General features: G+C 44.6%; 1 protein-coding gene across 10 annotated transcripts in view; it reads left to right on the forward strand.

The window, feature by feature from the left end:
• Window positions 1-3,861: 3,861 nt before the first annotated feature.
• The window catches only part of LOC118235436 (protocadherin alpha-C2-like), an 80,972-nt gene continuing 66,530 nt past the window's right edge, over window positions 3,862-18,303 (forward strand). For 2 of the 10 annotated variants that reach the window (XM_035432759.1, XM_035432760.1), the window contains exon 1: window positions 15,209-17,727. In XM_035432759.1, the coding sequence (XP_035288650.1) occupies window positions 15,420-17,727 (2,308 nt within the window). In that variant the 5' untranslated portion in view covers window positions 15,209-15,419. Of the gene's footprint in view, window positions 6,421-8,071; window positions 10,635-11,529; window positions 14,038-15,094; window positions 17,781-18,303 lie in introns of those variants that run through there. The other 8 variants (XM_035432756.1, XM_035432758.1, XM_035432771.1 and 5 more) reach the window with 8 other exon arrangements.

Here is an 18,303-nt window from a genome sequence, read left to right on the forward strand (position 1 = left end):
TTCTGGGTAGATTCATTAGGAGGATCATTACGGCTGCATGGCCTCTTTTTGAGCAGGATGTGATGAAGCTGAAAATGAGCTTTATTATTATTATGCATGACCTATATCTCTGAAGAACTCAGAGAGGGAGTGTGTGTGTGTGAATGAGTGAGTGTGTGTGTGTGTGTGTCAAACTGCTCACCTGGTCCAGATGTAGAAGAGTAAAAGTGTTTAAATGTTTGTTTATTTCAAGTCTTTGTGCATATCGGCCTTTCACTTTGGGTTTTAATAGACAATGTGGAGGCCCCGCCCCCAGCCCCATCTGGGCACGCTCCTGGTCAGACAGAAAGTGGTGCTCTCAGTAGTGTTCCTGCTGATTGGGGTTGAGGGGATGGGTGTGGCCCGAGGGTGGGGTGGGGGTGTGGTTGAGGGTTTTGTCCTTACAGGAAGTGCATTCTAAAGGTTTATTTATAATCCAGTGTTATCATTTCTTGTTGCAATTTTGGCTCATGTTCTGCTTGTACATATGGCAAAAATGATAATAAATACTTAAACCAAATATCAGCTGTGTGTGTGTGTGTCTGTTTGTGTGTGTGTGTATGTGTGTGGGTGCACGAGTGTGCGCCAGTGTGTGTGTGTGTGTGCATTTGTGTGCGTGTGTGAGTTTGTGTGTGTGTGTGTGTGTCTGCGTGTGCCCTGTGCTAAAGAGGTAAAGTGAATCACTTGTGCTTGTTCTCTGTGAATGGGGGTCAAAATGTATTAAATGTGAACGAGAGGTCAAAGGTCATTCTTAGAGGCTGCTAAAGAAGCTTCCCAGGAGATGTTGTGCTGCTGTGTGAGAAGCACCAATCCGCTGCAGCGCCTGAGAGAAGCCTGACCTCAGGATGAGCTCATTACAAAACCACCCTTCACCCCTGGCAACCGTTGCCATGACAACCAGCCACCTTCTCCTGGGATGAAGACTGGTGGGGGATGTATAATTACACATACGGTCCCAAACAGCTATTATATTATATTATATTTTATATTATTTGTTTTATGAGAGAAACAGAAACACATTACCCCTCCCATATGATTGACTGTTTATTGATTAAATTGAGAAGCTGTGTGAAGGAGAAGCAGCAGATCAGCTGTAACATATAACATCAAATGCACAGAGAAGTGCTGAAAAAATGATTCTCGTTGGTCTGTACAGAGATGTGAAAAATGACTTCCATCCTTTGGATGGGTTTTACATCTCTAAATAATTGCACTGCTGCTGCTTTGAATTTGCTATCTCAACAATTCCCTCTACCCCTCTCTCTTTCACACACTCACTCCCCCCCTCTCTCTCTCTCTCACTCCCCCCCTCTCTCTCCCCTTCTCTCTTTCACACACTCACTCCCTCCCCTCTCTCTTTCCCCCTCTCTCTTTCACACACTCCCTCTCCCTCCCCTCTCTCTCTCTCACTCCCCCCTCCATCTCTCTCTCCCGGGGGGGCAGACTACCAGAAGGATAACATAAGATGATGTAATTGTACGACACGTATTGATAACAGACTGTAAAGCACACCACGCAGCCATATATTGCAGAATTTGCTATAATATGTGTTTAACTCAAGGGGTCGATTAAATTCGTAAAATGCCGAATGTCCCCTGCTGCCCGCAATCACATTTCCCAGCACCATCCCAGCGCCATTTTCTGCCATTCCTCTCGCTAGCTTTGTTTCAATCCACACTCTCCCCTCCCCTCCTTTCTGTCTCTCTCTCTCTTCGCCAATGAAAGGTCGCGGCGCTTCAGTACCACAGACAGCGACCTGCATCTCCCGGCTCCGTTGCCAAGGAGACGTGCTGCAGGCAGCGCGAGTGCAGCACACATCACGCTGAAATGACGCAGTCTGCAATCTGATATTCAGACATGCAGGGCGCGCTCATCGCTGCATCTGGGCATCCACGAGCTCACACACCTCCTCGCTTTTAAACCGACAAGAAAATACCTGATATTTTTTTTAATGAAATATTGCTTTGAGAAGTTAAACATCTGGGTCTGTAAAACGTACCCTCTCATAGTTTATAAAATATTTGCACAAAACTAAAAAAACAATGTCAGGACCATTTTTATTGTAGAGCTTTGCGGTCGAAATTAGCACAAATTTTCTTCATTATTTAATATAAATAAGCTCATACACCCGGGTGTAATACTAACAGTAGGTACATCTCAATTCACATCACAGGTTGTAAAAGGCACATGTCTGTCTTGCGTCAGACGGTTTTGCTGTCAGCATGTTTGCCGTTTCAATCACTCAGTAATGAGTGTGCGATTTTTGGCTTAACACAGAGCTGATGGCCCAATTAATCTCCAAACCGGGGGCTTCGCACGAATGAAACGGTTTAAAAACAGAAGCGGATTATAAAAACAAGGAAAGCGCCCGCGAGCGGCCCCCAGAGAGTGACGTCACAGACACCCTTTTTTGGCCTCCTGCGCCTCGCATCCCCTTTTCCAGTCGGTCTGAGAATGTTTCCGATCTAGCCGTTAATCTGCACTGTGCGAACCTCTGTCACGCAGCGTCTCTGTGTGTTTAAATCAGATGAGCGCGTGTTGCAGTTCAGCACACAGACACGTGTTGACATGCATGAAACAAAGAAAAAAGCGAGAGGAGAGTGTACACCTTCGCAAGATATTTTCTTGCTCCCGTCAGTGGCCACAGGGTGTCAGTGTTCACCAGTGTAATGGACGAACCGACCCAGCATCGCGCATTTACACGTTTTACGTTTTGCACGAATCTGTTTGTTTCACTCTACTTTTCCTGTAGCCTACAGCATATAAATATTAATACACCTGGGTTTATTCTTTAGCCCAGGCCATACAACTAAACAACTATACAAAAATACAACTAACACGAGTTCTGTTTAGAGTGAAGCCCAACCTTTGTATCAACTTTACGAAGAAGTCGACGTTAATTTAGACTATTATAGGCTATATCATACATTTTTCAAGATTAGGCGTCTTCATCACGATAAAAACAGATGAAAAATTCTGGAAATATGTACGTTTTTGTACAAAAGCTATCGTTTCAATGAGATGCAACGGCGTGAGACAAATGTTCTTGACAATAAAACTGATTTCAGGTAAATGAATGTAGAACAGGCTCTACATTTCCTAGTTGTTGTACAGACAGGATTGGAATAATGCACTGTGCAGAATTAAAAGTAAACACTATGTATTCACAGATATAGGCCACAGAAACTGGTTTTGCGCAGAACACATGGAGAGTGGCTCTGTCGCTCTCCAGGAAATGTTTGATATGGAGTGATAGTTTGGTCAGTGAATTTATCATACATGATTTTTATAATCGGAATATTTAAATATATTGAGATGATGATGGTGCTGATTACGACCATGGCACCAATGGTAGCCCGTAGGCTAAACAGATAGCTAAATCGTTGATTGTTGAAAGGGTCAGCCTAAACTGCAGAGTTCAGAAGATTAGTCTAAAACCGGGAGTCGCCCGAGGAAGGCCCCACGAACCATTGCATGAAGCTTCTTTAGTTTAAGTGTGTTAAATTGTTTTATAAGGAAGTATGATATAGGAGTCTATGATTTGTTGTAAGCTATGGTTCTAGGTTAGCGAATTTATAACAAGTGATCTGACGGTGCTCCACGTACACACGCCAGTGTGGGAATATTGATAGTCAGGTCTGGCGCTGTTTTTCACATAGATAAGATTTAATTCTCCATCTCCTTCATTGTAAGTACTCAGGACAACAGCATTTAGTAAATGAACGTGATCTCGTCGAATATAATATGATGTATATTTAGATTCATTACATATGTGATGTCCAGACGAGGGCACTATAATCAAACAGAACGTGAATGCGCGTGAATAAAAACACATTTCCCACAGCCCCGCGACTGCCTGACAAAGAGCTACTACAACTGAGAAGCGCGAGCGTCGCGGCGAAGGAAGACGGGTTCCACACGGCTCCGATCCGTTGCGGAAAATGTTCCAAAGGCATCCGTCCTGACTGTGTTGACCGTGGATGATTCGTATACTCCTCTGTTCAGAGAAAACCATAAAATATCACTGGATTAGAAATGGGATTCAGTTATCACAAACGCGGACCGGGCTGTCGGCGGACATGCCTCCATTTTGCGATTCTGTTGCTGTGGAATACGACCTCTGCTCAGATCCGCTACTCCATACAGGAGGAATTAAAAATCGGGACTACTGTTGGGAATGTCGCTAAAGATCTGGGGATTGACAGAGGAACACTCGCTGACCGGAATCTCCGCATTGTGACGGGAGCAAAGCAGGATCTTTTCCAGGTAAATGGGAGAGACGGCGCTTTGTCTGTGAATCAGAGAATAGACAGAGAGGAGCTTTGCGGTAAAAGCACTCCGTGTCATGTGAATCTGAAAGCAGTGATAGAAAACCCGCTGGAGATGCACCACGTCACGGTGGAGATAGTGGATGTGAATGACCATTCTCCCAGTTTCCCGGATCCCGAATATCGCCTGGAAGTACCGGAGTCTACACTGACTGGGGCTCGCTTCGAACTGGAAGGAGCGAGCGATCCGGACATAGGTATGAATACTTTACGGCAGTATAAGCTCAGTCAAAACGATAAATTTCAACTAGAGGTCGAGGATTTAAGTAAAGATGGCAAAACACCATTTTTACTTTTGCGAAACCCTTTGGACAGAGAGCAAATCGCACACTATGACTTGCAGCTGACCGCCGTGGATGGCGGCAGCCCACCCAGGTCAGGGTCGCTAAATATTACCGTGATCGTTTTGGATATTAATGACCATGCTCCAGTGTGCGATCAGCAAAAATACTCCGTTACCGTGAGAGAAAACGTTGCCGCGGGCGTGTTTCTGCTGCGGGTGAACGCGTCAGATCTGGATGCGGGAGTGAACGGTGCCGTGGAATACTCCTTCCGAGGCAAACACAACAGTAAGGCCGCCGAGATTTTTCATTTGGACAAAATAACAGGAGAAATTAAAATAGTTGGACCTGTCGATTTCGAAGAGGAACAAATGTATGAGCTAAAAATTCAAGCTTCAGACCGAGGGTCAGTTCCTCTGTCTACGCAATGTAAAGTTTTTGTAAAAGTTGAGGACATGAACGACAACAAGCCGGAGATTGACGTCACTTCTCTTTCCAGTAGGATTCGCGAGGATGCACCTGCTGGTACCGTGGTTGCGCTGATGGGCGTGACCGACCTGGACTCAGGTGTGAACGGAAAGGTAGTTTGTACTTTAGCTGAACACCTGCCGTTTGATCTGAAACCTTCATCTGAAGGGAACTTCTATTCATTAGTGACCAAGAGCCCCTTAGACAGAGAGTCAGTGTCTCAGTATGATATAACCGTCACCGCAAAGGATCTCGGGAACCCATCATTATCTTCTTCTAAAACAATACGAGTGGAGATTTCAGATATTAATGATAACAGTCCTGTATTCTCTGAGAATCCATATACCTTATACTTAGTGGAGAATAACGCGCCTGGCGCGTCCATGTTCAGCGTGAGCGCGTCTGATGCGGATGAGGGAGAAAACGCCCAGGTTTCGTATTCACTTGGGCACGTGAGCGCAGGACACAGTGTGGCATCTTTCTTAAATATTAACCCAGAAAATGGGAACATTTATGCATTAAAAAGTTTTGATTTTGAGACACTGAAAACCTTTCAGTTCCAAGTGGTCGCTAAAGACTCCGGAACACCGTCGCTAAGCAGCAACGTCACAGTGAATGTCTTCATTCTGGATCAGAACGACAACGCTCCAGTGATCTTGTCTCCGGTCAGTGCTAACGGTTCGGCTGTGGAGGAGATTCCCCGCAATGTGAACGCAGGTCACTCGGTGGCTAAAGTGCGGGCCTATGACGCTGATATAGGATACAACGCCTGGCTATCGTTCTCACTGCAGCACGCTACAGACGCCAGTCTGTTTGGTTTGGAGCGCTATACAGGGCAGATCAGGACGCTTCGCTCATTCACAGAAACAGACGAGGCGGAGCATAAACTGGTCATAGTGGTAAAAGACAATGGGAACGTTTCACTGTCAGCTACAGTGACTGTGATCATTAAGGCCGTGGAGCCCAAAGAGGCGTTTGCAGCTTCTGACACTGAAAGCGCGGTGCAAACCGAGGAAGAGAACAATGTGACTTTTTATCTTATCATCACACTGAGCTCCGTTTCCGCGCTTTTCCTGCTCAGTATTATCGGTTTAATCGTGATGCAGTGCTCCAAACCTCCTGACTATTCCCCCAAATATTCCCGGGACCCCAATTACGCAGACACGAGCGGGAACGGAACATTGTGCCACAGCATTCAGTACCGGTCCGGAGACAAACGCTACATGCTCGTTGGGCCCAGAATGAGTATCGGTTCTGCTATCGTTCCGGGCAGTAATGCGAACACTCTAATGGTGCCAGATCACAGGAGGGGAACTTCCGGAGAGGTACGTTTTGAGCTTATTGCCTTCTAATATCCAATTGACGTCGACATGAATTTTCTGACATTTCCTGCTTTCCCTTTTCTAACGTTTGTGCACCGACAGAATTGTTTATGTCTCCCAGTGTATTCTCGTTTTTTTGTTTCATTTGAACGATTTAAAAAACATACATAACATAATATTATTAATTACAATGAGCACAGTTATATTCCAGCTTGCTGGCTGCTGTCCTTGGTCCTGAACCCTGTGTGATCGTCCAGCTGTTATCTGGACTACAGAATTTTCAATGAAACGTGCTAAATTATCAACTGTAATCAATCTATCCGTTTTTATTAATAGAGCACATTTCATGTTCATAACAAAATTAAGGGGGCACATTGCACGTGAAAAAATAACAGTCTAGAAGAGAGCGTTTAAAACCAAGCAGAAAACAACAATAAAAACAGAAAACACAATAAAAAGAAAACCAAATAGCCAAGAGCCAAAACCAAAAAGTGAAGTTAATAAGATTGGTGCAAGTCGTTAAATCTGTGGAGAAAAGGTACGTTTTAGGACTAAGTTTAAAATGGGCTAACGTTGTGGAACTGCCCAGTCCATCTGCCGCGGTTTCCCGGGTGACTAAAGGCAGCTTCGCCAGCTCTTATTCTTACTCTCGGTATATCCAATAAACCACTTTCCAATGGCCTAAGAGACTGAAATGACTCGGGTCATAAGCAGTCAGCATGTCAAACATGTAACTTGGCGCCAGCGGTCCCGGTCAGCACTCCAGAATTTATAATTTAATGTATATAACTGCTGCACACTTTATTCTACAGTAGGCTACGTCTGCGTCCATTGCCTATTTCTTAAGTAACATAACACTAATTTGCTGGACACTGTCAGTTGCCAGTTGTTGTCTTCACGTTTCTTGGATTTTTGTAAGGTCTAAGCTGCATGTGATTACATTTACATTTCAGTATTTAGCAGATGCCGCTGTTTGGAGCGACTTCAATAAATGACCCTCTAGTCTCCTCTTCAGTTTTCACTGTATGGATATGTATATATTAGTTTGGGAATACTTTTTTCTTCGAAGCATATTAAAAAAATTATGCATTATAAAATGAATAAATTACATTTTCATTTGTCTGTATAACTAAAACTATTGAGGAAATTCTGACACTGAGGTTGTAACAGACTTTTGTTGGAGCTCTGTCACTCACAGATAAGAAAGTTCTAGTAAGATAGGTCACGATAACGAAAGTACCGAGAGTAATGGTTCACGGTGCACAATCGTGCTGTTTATTATTCTCACGTAATCCATGCAGGTTAGGCACCGTTAGATAACCTGAACAGGAATAAGAGAGCGACAAAATGGCGAATACCCGCATATATGTAGTGTGCTGCGTCATCAAAACTCCGCTCCACCCACAAGTTTTATCATAAATATGCTGTTGTTCCTAATACAGTTCATTGCAAGGTGTGTGCAACCTTATTTTAAAACCAAGAAAGGCCATAATGTGTCTGTTAATGTGTCGGCTTTTATCGAAGGGGCCTAAAATAATTTCCTGTTAAAATTGTTGCTGAGGTTATATCTGATAAGAAGGCGCAGGGTGTCACTGTTTTCAAACTGTACAGTATATTTCTGTCTCCGCCCCTTTCTAATCCACCATTGTGTGGAAGCTCGCGCAGGTCCAGCATCAGCAGGGAGCTAAAGGAGACGCCTCGCGCCCGGTGTTTTGTTGTATGACCGTGTTTAGTCCTCTTCTTCAAACTCGGAATGTACAAACGCGATGCCGTTTTTAAATGGATATAATTTAGCGCGCGGTGATCACCAGCCTGTGTAATCAGTGTTGTGGACCTATGTGTGTTCATTCACAATGAAATTGAGCGATGTAAAGAGCGGGCGGAGCGCTCTGTTGTTTTTCGTGTTGCTTTGCATTTGGAACAGAGCGACCGCGCAAATAAGATACTCTATACCCGAGGAATTGCAGCCAGGGGCTGTTGTAGGCAATATCGCTAAGGATTTGGGATATGATGTGGAGAAGCTGACGGAGCGCGGTTTACGCATCGTGTCTGGATCCAAACAACAGCTATTTACAGTGAATGAAAGGAATGGCGAATTACTGGTGAAGGAAAACATTGACAGAGAAGCGCTTTGCGGTCGAAGCTCGGAATGTTTTGTCAGTCTTAAAACGGTGTTGGACCATCCATTGGAGGTGCAGCATGTGGAGGTGGATATTGCGGACATTAATGACCATTCTCCCAGTTTTCCAGCAAAAGAAAGGCGATTGGAAATAGCAGAGTCAGCGACGATAGGAGCTCGATTTCGCTTGGAAAGCGCGCACGATCCTGATGTGGGTACTAATTCATTACGTTCATACCGTTTGAGTCAGAACAAATATTTTGATTTAGAAATACAGGATAATAGCGAGAGCAATAAAGTCCCCGTGTTGATATTACAGAGAACCTTAGACAGAGAAATAAATGCCGAGCACAACTTAATCTTGTCAGCTTTTGACGGCGGCAATCCAGCTCGAACGGGCACGCTCAACATTTCTGTTTCAGTCCTTGACATTAATGATAACGCACCTGCCTTTGACCAGCAAACCTATAAGGTCACACTGCTGGAGAACGTGCCGGTAGGGACATTTGTGGTGAAAGTTCATGCCACTGACCCGGATTCTGGGCCAAACGGGGAAATTGAGTACTCATTCGATAATACATTCCGCAGCAAAAAGATGGAACTGTTTGATCTGGATGCCCGAACTGGAGAGATACGCGTTAAGGGGAGGATAGATTACGAGGAAAATAAGGTACACGAGATTGAAGTCCAGGCCACTGATAAAGGCCCAGTCCCCATGTCTGTTCATTGTAGCGTCATAGTGAAAATAGAGGATGTCAACGACAACACGCCAGATATTGAAGTGACGTCTTTATCCGACGTGATATCGGAGGGCGCTCGCGCCGGTACCACGATAGCTCTGATAAGCGTCAGCGATGGAGACGCTGGTGAAAATGCCCAAATAGTGTGCCAGTTAAGCGAAGGGGTGCCTTTTGAGTTAAAACCCTCTTTTAGGAAGAACTTCTACTCTGTCGTTAGCACGGGGCCGCTGGATAGAGAGACCACACCTGTGTACAGCATGACAATAACTGCGCGTGACCTGGGCACGCCCCCTCTGTCCTCCACTACAGAAATTGCAGTACGTTTATCCGATGTAAATGATAACAGCCCACGCTTTTCTGAGAATAATTACATGCTGTATTTACACGAGAACAATGTTCCAGGAAATTCTATATTCTCTGTGAGCGCCACTGATGCAGATGAACAGGAAAACGCAATTGTGTCTTATGCACTGAGCAAGAACCAGGTGGACGATCGTATAAATCATTTTTTAAATATTAATCCAGAAAATGGCATCATTTATGCATTAAGAAGTTTTGATTTTGAGACAGTGAAAATGTTTCAGTTCAACGTGGTCGCTAAAGACTCCGGAACACCGTCGCTAAGCAGCAACGTCACAGTGCATGTCTTCATTCTGGATCAGAACGACAACGCTCCAGTGATCTTGTCTCCGGTCAACGCTAACGGTTCGGCTGAAGGCGTGGAGGAGATTCCCCGCAATGTGATCGCAGGTCACTCGGTGGCTAAAGTGCGGGCCTATGACGCTGATATAGGTTACAACGCCTGGCTATCGTTCTCACTGCAGCACGCTACAGACGCCAGTCTGTTTGGTTTGGAGCGCTATACAGGGCAGATCAGGACGCTTCGCTCATTCACAGAAACAGACGAGGCGGAGCATAAACTGGTCATCGTGGTAAAAGACAATGGGAACGTTTCACTGTCAGCTACAGCGACTGTGATCATTAAGGCCGTGGAGCCCAAAGAGGCGTTTGCAGCTTCTGACACTAAAAGCGCGGTGCAAACCGAGGAAGAGAACAATGTGACTTTTTATCTGATCATCACACTGAGCTCCGTTTCCGCGCTTTTTCTGCTCAGTATTATCGGTTTGATCGCGATGCAGTGCTCCAAACCTCCTGACTATTCTCCCAAATATTCCCGGGACCCCAATTACGCAGACACGAGCGGGAATGGAACACTGTGCCACAGCATCCAGTACCGATCCGGAGACAAACGCTACATGCTCGTTGGGCCCAGAATGAGTATCGGTTCTGCTATCGTTCCGGGCAGTAATGCCAACACTCTAGTGGTGCCAGATCACAGGAGGGGAACTTCAGGAGAGGTACGTTTTGAGCTTATTGCTTTCTAATATCCTATTGACGTCAACATGAATTTCTGACATCTCGTGCTTTCCCATTTCTGAAGTTTGTGCACGTACAGAATCGTTTATATTTCCATGCGTATTCTGGTTTTTGATGTTTTATTAGAACGATTTTAAAAACATAGATATCATTGAACTTCAGGAGAGGTAGGCGTTTTGATAATCAGTGCCTGTTTTCTGACTTTCTGTTCATCGCTTTCTCATCCATGGGATGACGTGTCTATTCTCAGATGGACTCTTTGAATGGCGCTATTGGCCGAGGCTAGAAATAACAGTTTCAATTTAACATTCGCTTGGTTTTATTTTAATGTCTTTGTTTCCGAATAGATCGCGAGTTTTGCTTGGAAAGTTTCAGAAAAGGGATTGGTCTAGTCTACACATTGGAATGATTGCGCACTCTACAGACCTCTGCAATCGCCTGTGCGGTTAAATTGTTATATTCTATATTGTTAAACACGTGTTTGCTGGTTGTGGTCAGTTTCAGTGATGCATGTGTGAATGTAATCGAACACCTGCAATCGCTGCATCGCAATTTAAGCCTTTACTTCCACTCGTTTCTTTCCCCTTTCCGGTTTCAGCGGTGGGGGGTAAACTTTAATGACGTATTGAATATTACCGTCACTTTAACATTTCTGCTATTTTAAGGCTGACATAAATTTATAAGTACACCCGTTAACTGAATAATTGTTGTTTTGTGATTAATAAAGATATAAAAAATTATGGACCGTGGATTTTAAACGTAGGGTGTCAGTGTTGGACTAGGAAAGGGATTTGCGGTGGAAATCCTGCCCACCTCGCGAGACTGCTGCCATCCCTGTGAAAGGAGAAATGCTCGTGCTGTAGGTCTATACGCGATACATGTCGTGCGTCTGCAAAAATATGTTTCCGACAGAAAACGTGAAATTTTCAATATTTTAATTTATGCTATTCTGAATTGGAACGATAAGTGGTTTAATTTGAAAACGTCTGCTTCATATAATTCGCAATGAAACGCAGCGACGAAAGACATCCGCGGGATCTCTGGCGGATCGTTCTGCTTTTCTGTTTTGTTTTGTGCTTTGGAGCGCTAGCCTATGCGCAGCTGAAATATTCTGTGCCAGAGGAGGTGAAAGAGGGATCCGTTGTGGGAACAATCGCGAAAGATTTGGGACTTGACGTTAGTACATTAGAAAGACGGCAGTTTCGGATTGTTTCTGCTTCTAAGGAGACGTTTTTCCAGGTAAATATGAACAATGGAGTCTTGTTTGTTTTAAAAAGAATAGATAGAGAGCAAATCTGTGACGGCCATACTGTTTGCTTGATTAATTTGAAAATCGTTGTTGAAAATCCTCTCGAGATCCACTACGTTCCGGTAGAAATCTTGGACATAAATGACCACACTCCCAGCTTTCCAGAGACAGACCTGCAGTTGGAAATCGCGGAGAATACTCCACTGGGCGCGCGCTTCCAACTGCAAGCAGCAGCCGATAAAGATAGTGGCGATAATTCTGTGCGCTTCTATAAACTGAATCAGAATGAACATTTTGAGCTCGAGATAAGAGACAGGGGGCAAGACAAGAAAATGCCATATTTAATATTACAGAAATCTCTGGACAGAGAGCACAGAAGTGAACACAGATTACTACTGACGGCTGTAGACGGGGGAAACCCGCCAAGATCTGGAAGCTTAAACGTCACTGTCGCAGTTTTGGACAATAATGATAACCGCCCGGTCTTTAGCCAAGATATATATTCCGTAACGTTACAAGAAAATGTCCAAGTCGGTACTGTAGTGATACAAGTAAACGCGACAGATTTGGACGAGGGTACGAATGGAGACGTTGAGTATTCTTTTGGCAGAAACCTGAACAGTAAGTCGTATGACGCTTTTCATTTGGATCACGTGACTGGTGAAATTCGAGTTAAAGGCCCGGTGGATTTTGAAGACACGGAGGTTTACCAGCTGGACGTCCAGGCCTCTGATAAAGGCCAGCCTCCTATGACTGTGGACTGCAGCGTTATTATAAAGATAAGAGACGTGAACGATAATAGCCCTGAGATCGAGGTGACCTCACTCTCTAACCTGGTTTCTGAAGACTCAAATCCAGGAACTGTTATCGCCCTCATTAGTGTGACAGATATAGACTCTGGTGTTAATGGTAAAGTTATATGTAGCCTGTCTGAAACCCTACATTTCGACTTGAAACCATCTTTTCAGGACAACCTATACTCGTTGGTTACCAAGGGCAACATAGACAGGGAACAGACGTCTCATTATGACATCACAATTACCGCTACAGACTGTGGTCAGCCTCCTCTGTCCGTGTTCAAAGCAGTGAGCGTGGAGATATCTGACGTAAATGACAACAGTCCAATTTTTTCACAGAATCCATATGAGTTATATCTCGTGGAAAATAACATTATTGGGGCCTCGATACTCTCTTTGAGTGCGTCGGATATTGACTTGGGTGACAATGCTCGGATCTCCTACCACATTCACAGAGGCAAGGGGACTCCAACTGACATGTCTCCTTTTCTCAATGTCAACACTGATAATGGTGTAGTTTATGCACTAAAAAGTTTTGATTTTGAGACAGTGAAAACGTTTCAGTTCCATGTGGTCGCTAAAGACTCCGGAACACCGTCGCTAAGCAGCAACGTCACAGTGAATGTCTTCATTCTGGATCAGAACGACAACGCTCCAGTGATCTTATCCCCGGTCAGTGCTAACGGTTCGGCTGAAGGTGTGGAGGAGATTCCCCGCAATGTGATCGCAGGTCACTCGGTGGCTAAAGTGCGTGCCTATGACGCTGATATAGGCTACAATGCCTGGCTATCGTTCTCACTGCAGCACACTACAGACGCCAGTCTGTTTGGTTTGGAGCGCTATACAGGGCAGATCAGGACGCTTCGCTCATTCACAGAAACAGACGAGGCGGAGCATAAACTGGTCATCGTGGTAAAAGACAATGGGAACGTTTCACTGTCAGCTACAGCGACTGTGATCATTAAGGCCGTGGAGCCCAAAGAGGCGTTTGCAGCTTCTGACACTGAAAGCGCGGTGCAAACCGAGGAAGAGAACAATGTGACTTTTTATCTGATCATCACACTGAGCTCCGTTTCCGCACTTTTCCTGCTCAGTATTATCGGTTTGATCGCGATGCAGTGCTCCAAACCTCCTGACTATTCTCCCAAATATTCCCGGGACCCCAATTACGCAGACACGAGCGGGAACGGAACACTGTGCCACAGCATCCAGTACCGGTCCGGAGACAAACGCTACATGCTCGTTGGGCCCAGAATGAGTATCGGTTCTGCTATCGTTCCGGGCAGTAATGCAAACACCCTAATGGTGCCAGATCACAGGAGGGGAACTTCCGGAGAGGTACGTTTTGAGTTTGTTGCTTTTTGGTATCTCAATGGCGTCAGCATTGCATGGATTTTAATGTTATGACATCTCTGACTTTGGAAAGCAGACGTTGATCTTTCACCTTCCTGTTGTGTGTACACGCTGGGAACTGTGTTTTCCCATCTCAGCTGTGTTTTTCTGTTGTATTTTTATCTGAATGATTTTTACAACAGCGATTTTCTTCATGACCATCAGCACAGATATATTCCAGCTATCTGGCTGCTGTCCTTGGTCCTGAACTAGGGTATGATCATCCAGCTATTAGTCAGATTACTGAATTTCTGAATCATTGAAAAGTGTAAAATTATTAGCAGATATCTTCTGGTGAATCAGTGTGCACTTTATTTTAAGAAGCCTCTGCCTTCATGATCAGTTTCTTAAGTAGTGTAATGGTGATTATTTGCTAGACACTTCTAGTAGTTTGCTGCTGTCATCACATTCCTTGGATTTTTATAGTTTTCTTTCTAAAAGATGCAGGAGACATTTAACCTATTAGAGTTGGGCTGTGTCATTTTCAGATTTTCATGCCAATTTCTGGCCTCAATTACATTTGTGCCATTTTGTGAAATTTTTTCCCCTTTCCTCGTAAGGGCATGAATGGAAGCTGAGTAATGTTCTTGTGTCTTAAATTAAATGTTTTACTGTGATCGAATCTACAACAGAATAAGTGTTGGTGTACAGAACCAGTTAGCTCAGTTAGCCAGGGTAATTGGTGGAAAGAAATACCTGCACACACACACCCTCCAGGACTGGAGCTGCCCACCCCAGCTTTAGCCGATACCCCTATCTGGAGCAACTAAAATAACTTGCTCTACAGGGTCCCTCTTCAATTTCTACTGTGTAGATATATGTATTAATTTGGAGTTGTTTTCTCTTTTGAGCATATTTGACAAATTGTATGTTATTAAATTAACGAAGTAGTTTTTGAGTCGGCTGTATCACTAAAAAATACTGAGCGAATTCTGCCGTTGTGGCGCGTTTAGCACTATTTAAAAAAGCCTTCATATTATGTCTGTCAGTTTTAATCGACGAGGGCTAAACTAATTTCTTTTTTAAATTGTTTCAAAAGTTAAATCTGATAAGAAGGCGCAGGGTGTCACTGTTTTCAAACTGTACAGTATATTTCTGTCGCCGCCCCTTTCGAATCCGCCATTGTGTAGAAACTCGCGCAGGTCCAGCATCAACAGGGAGCTAAAGCAGACGCCTCGCGCACGGTGATTTATTGTGCGACTGGTTTGTCCTCTTCCTCAAACTCGGAATATACAAATGCGACGTGCTTGTTAAATGGATATAATTTACCGCGCGGGATTTACCAGCCTGCGTAATCAGTGTTGTGGACGTATGTGTGTTCATTCACAATGAAATTGAGCGATGTAAAGAGCGGGCGGAGCGCTCTGTTGTTTTTCGTGTTGCATTGCATTTGGAACAGAGCGACCGCGCAAATTAGATACTCTATACCCGAGGAATTACAGCCCGGGGCTGTTGTAGGCAATATCGCTAAGGATTTGGGATATGATGTGGAGAAGCTGACGGAGCGCGGTTTACGCATCGTGTCTGGATCCAAACAACAGCTATTTACAGTGAATGAAAGGAATGGCGAATTACTGGTGAAGGAAAACGTTGACAGGGAAGCGCTTTGCGGTCGAAGCTCGGAATGTTTTGTCAGTATAAAAACGGTGTTGGACCATCCCTTGGAGGTCCAGCACGTGGAGGTGGATATAACGGATATTAATGACCATTCTCCCAGTTTTTCAGCAAAAGAAAGGCGATTGGAAATAGCGGAGTCAGCGACGGCAGGAACTCGATTTCCTTTGGAAAGCGCGCATGATCCTGACGTGGGTACTAATTCATTACGTTCATACCGTTTGAGTCAGAACAAATATTTTGACCTAGAAGTACAAGATGATAGCGACGACAGCAAAGTCCCCGTGTTGATATTACAGAGAACCTTAGACAGAGAAATAAATGCCGAGCACATCTTAATCTTGTCAGCTTTTGACGGAGGCAATCCAGCTCGTACTGGCACGCTCAACATTTCTGTTTCAGTGCTTGACATTAATGATAACGCACCTGCCTTTGACCAGCAAACCTATAAGGTCACACTGCTGGAGAACGTGCCGGTAGGGACATTTGTGGTGAAAGTTCATGCCACTGACCCGGATTCCGGGCCAAACGGGGAAATTGAGTACTCATTCGGTAATACTTTCCGCAGCAAAATACTGGAACTGTTTGACCTGGATGCCCGAACTGGAGAGATACGCGTTAAGGGGAGGATAGATTACGAGGAAACTAAGGTGCACAAGATTGATGTCCAGGCCACTGATAAAGGCCCAGCCCCCATGTCCGTTCATTGTAGCGTCATAGTGAAAATAGAGGATGTCAACGACAACACACCGGATATTGAAGTGACGTCTTTATCCGACGTGATATCGGAGGGCGCTCGCGCCGGTACCACTGTAGCTCTGATAAGCGTCAGCGATGGAGACGCTGGTGAAAATGCCCAAATAGTGTGCCAGTTAAGCGAAGGGGTGCCTTTTGAGTTAAAACCCTCTTTTAGGAAGAACTTCTACTCTGTCATTAGCACCGGGCCGCTGGACAGAGAGACCACACCTGTGTACAGCATGACGATAACTGCGCGTGATCTGGGCACGCCCCCTCTGTCATCCATCACAGAAATTGCAGTACGTTTATCCGATATAAATGATAACAGCCCACGCTTTTCTGAGAATAATTACATGCTGTATTTATACGAGAACAATGTTCCAGGAGCTTCTATATTCTCTGTGAGCGCCACTGATGCAGATGAACAGGAGAACGCAATTGTGTCTTATGCACTGAGCAAGAACCAGGTGGACGATCGTATAAATCCTTTCTTAAATATTAATCCAGAAAATGGCATCATTTACGCATTAAAAAGTTTTGATTTTGAGACTCTGAAAACGTTTCAGTTCCATGTGGCCGCTACAGACTCCGGAACACCGTCGCTAAGCAGCAACGTCACAGTGCATGTCTTCATTCTGGATCAGAACGACAACGCTCCAGTGATCTTGTCTCCGGTCAGTGCTAACGGTTCGGCTGAAGGTGTGGAAGAGATTCCCCGCAATGTGAACGCAGGTCATTCGGTGGCTAAAGTGCGGGCCTATGACGCTGATATAGGATACAACGCCTGGCTGTCGTTCTCACTGCAGCACGCTACAGACGCCAGTCTGTTTGGTTTGGAGCGCTATACAGGGCAGATCAGGACGCTTCGCTCATTCACAGAAACAGACGAGGCGGAGCATAAACTGGTCATATTGGTAAAAGACAATGGGAACGTTTCACTGTCAGCTACAGCGACTGTGATCATTAAGGCCGTGGAGCCCAAAGAGGCGTTTGCAGCTTCTGACACTGAAAGCGCGGTGCAAACCGAGGAAGAGAACAATGTGACTTTTTATCTGATCATCACACTGAGCTGCGTTTCCGCGCTTTTCCTGCTCAGTATTATCGGTTTGATCGTGATGCAGTGCTCCAAACCTCCTGACTATTCCCCCAAATATTCCCGGGACCCCAACTACGCAGACACGAGCGGGAACGGCACACTGTGCCACAGCATCCAGTACCGGTCCGGAGACAAACGCTACATGCTCGTTGGGCCCAGAATGAGTATCGGTTCTGCTATCGTTCCGGGTAGTAATGCGAACACTTTGGTCCTTGCAGACAGCCGAAGGTCAGCTTTAGAGGTGAGTGTGTTGTGTTTAAATCTCGTTTCAGTAAGTTGTACAAAATATTAGTCAATCTTCCATGGCCGAATACATTATTGTACATTATTTTTTCTTCGTTCAGGGATGCCTTTATTTTCCACAAAAATCTTGTTCAAATGTTCAGTATGCACTTCTCAGTGTGAAATTTTCATTACCTAAATTACTGAAGGGAAGCCCGATTGTGTGGCATGACCACGTTCATTATATTTAACTGTTTTATATGTAACCATCAATTTAGTAAAGTAGACAATAACCAGAAAGCAATATATTTCGCTTGAATGATGATCAGCCTAATTGCACTGATTGTAAACATGTTTTGGTTAATTTGTTTTACGTCCGTTTTTATATTACTTTCTACCAAAGACACATTCGGTAGAATTTAAATTTTGCCGTTGGAAGGAACATTAAATAACTGCTTTAAATCATATGAGTCACGCATCTCCCTTCACGACGAGCGACAACGGGCTGAAGTCCCAATTTGTCGCACGTGTATATTTTAATA

The sequence above is a fragment of the Anguilla anguilla genome, chromosome 9 (genome assembly GCF_013347855.1).
Source record: "Anguilla anguilla isolate fAngAng1 chromosome 9, fAngAng1.pri, whole genome shotgun sequence".
Taxonomy (NCBI): Eukaryota; Metazoa; Chordata; class Actinopteri; order Anguilliformes; family Anguillidae; genus Anguilla; species Anguilla anguilla.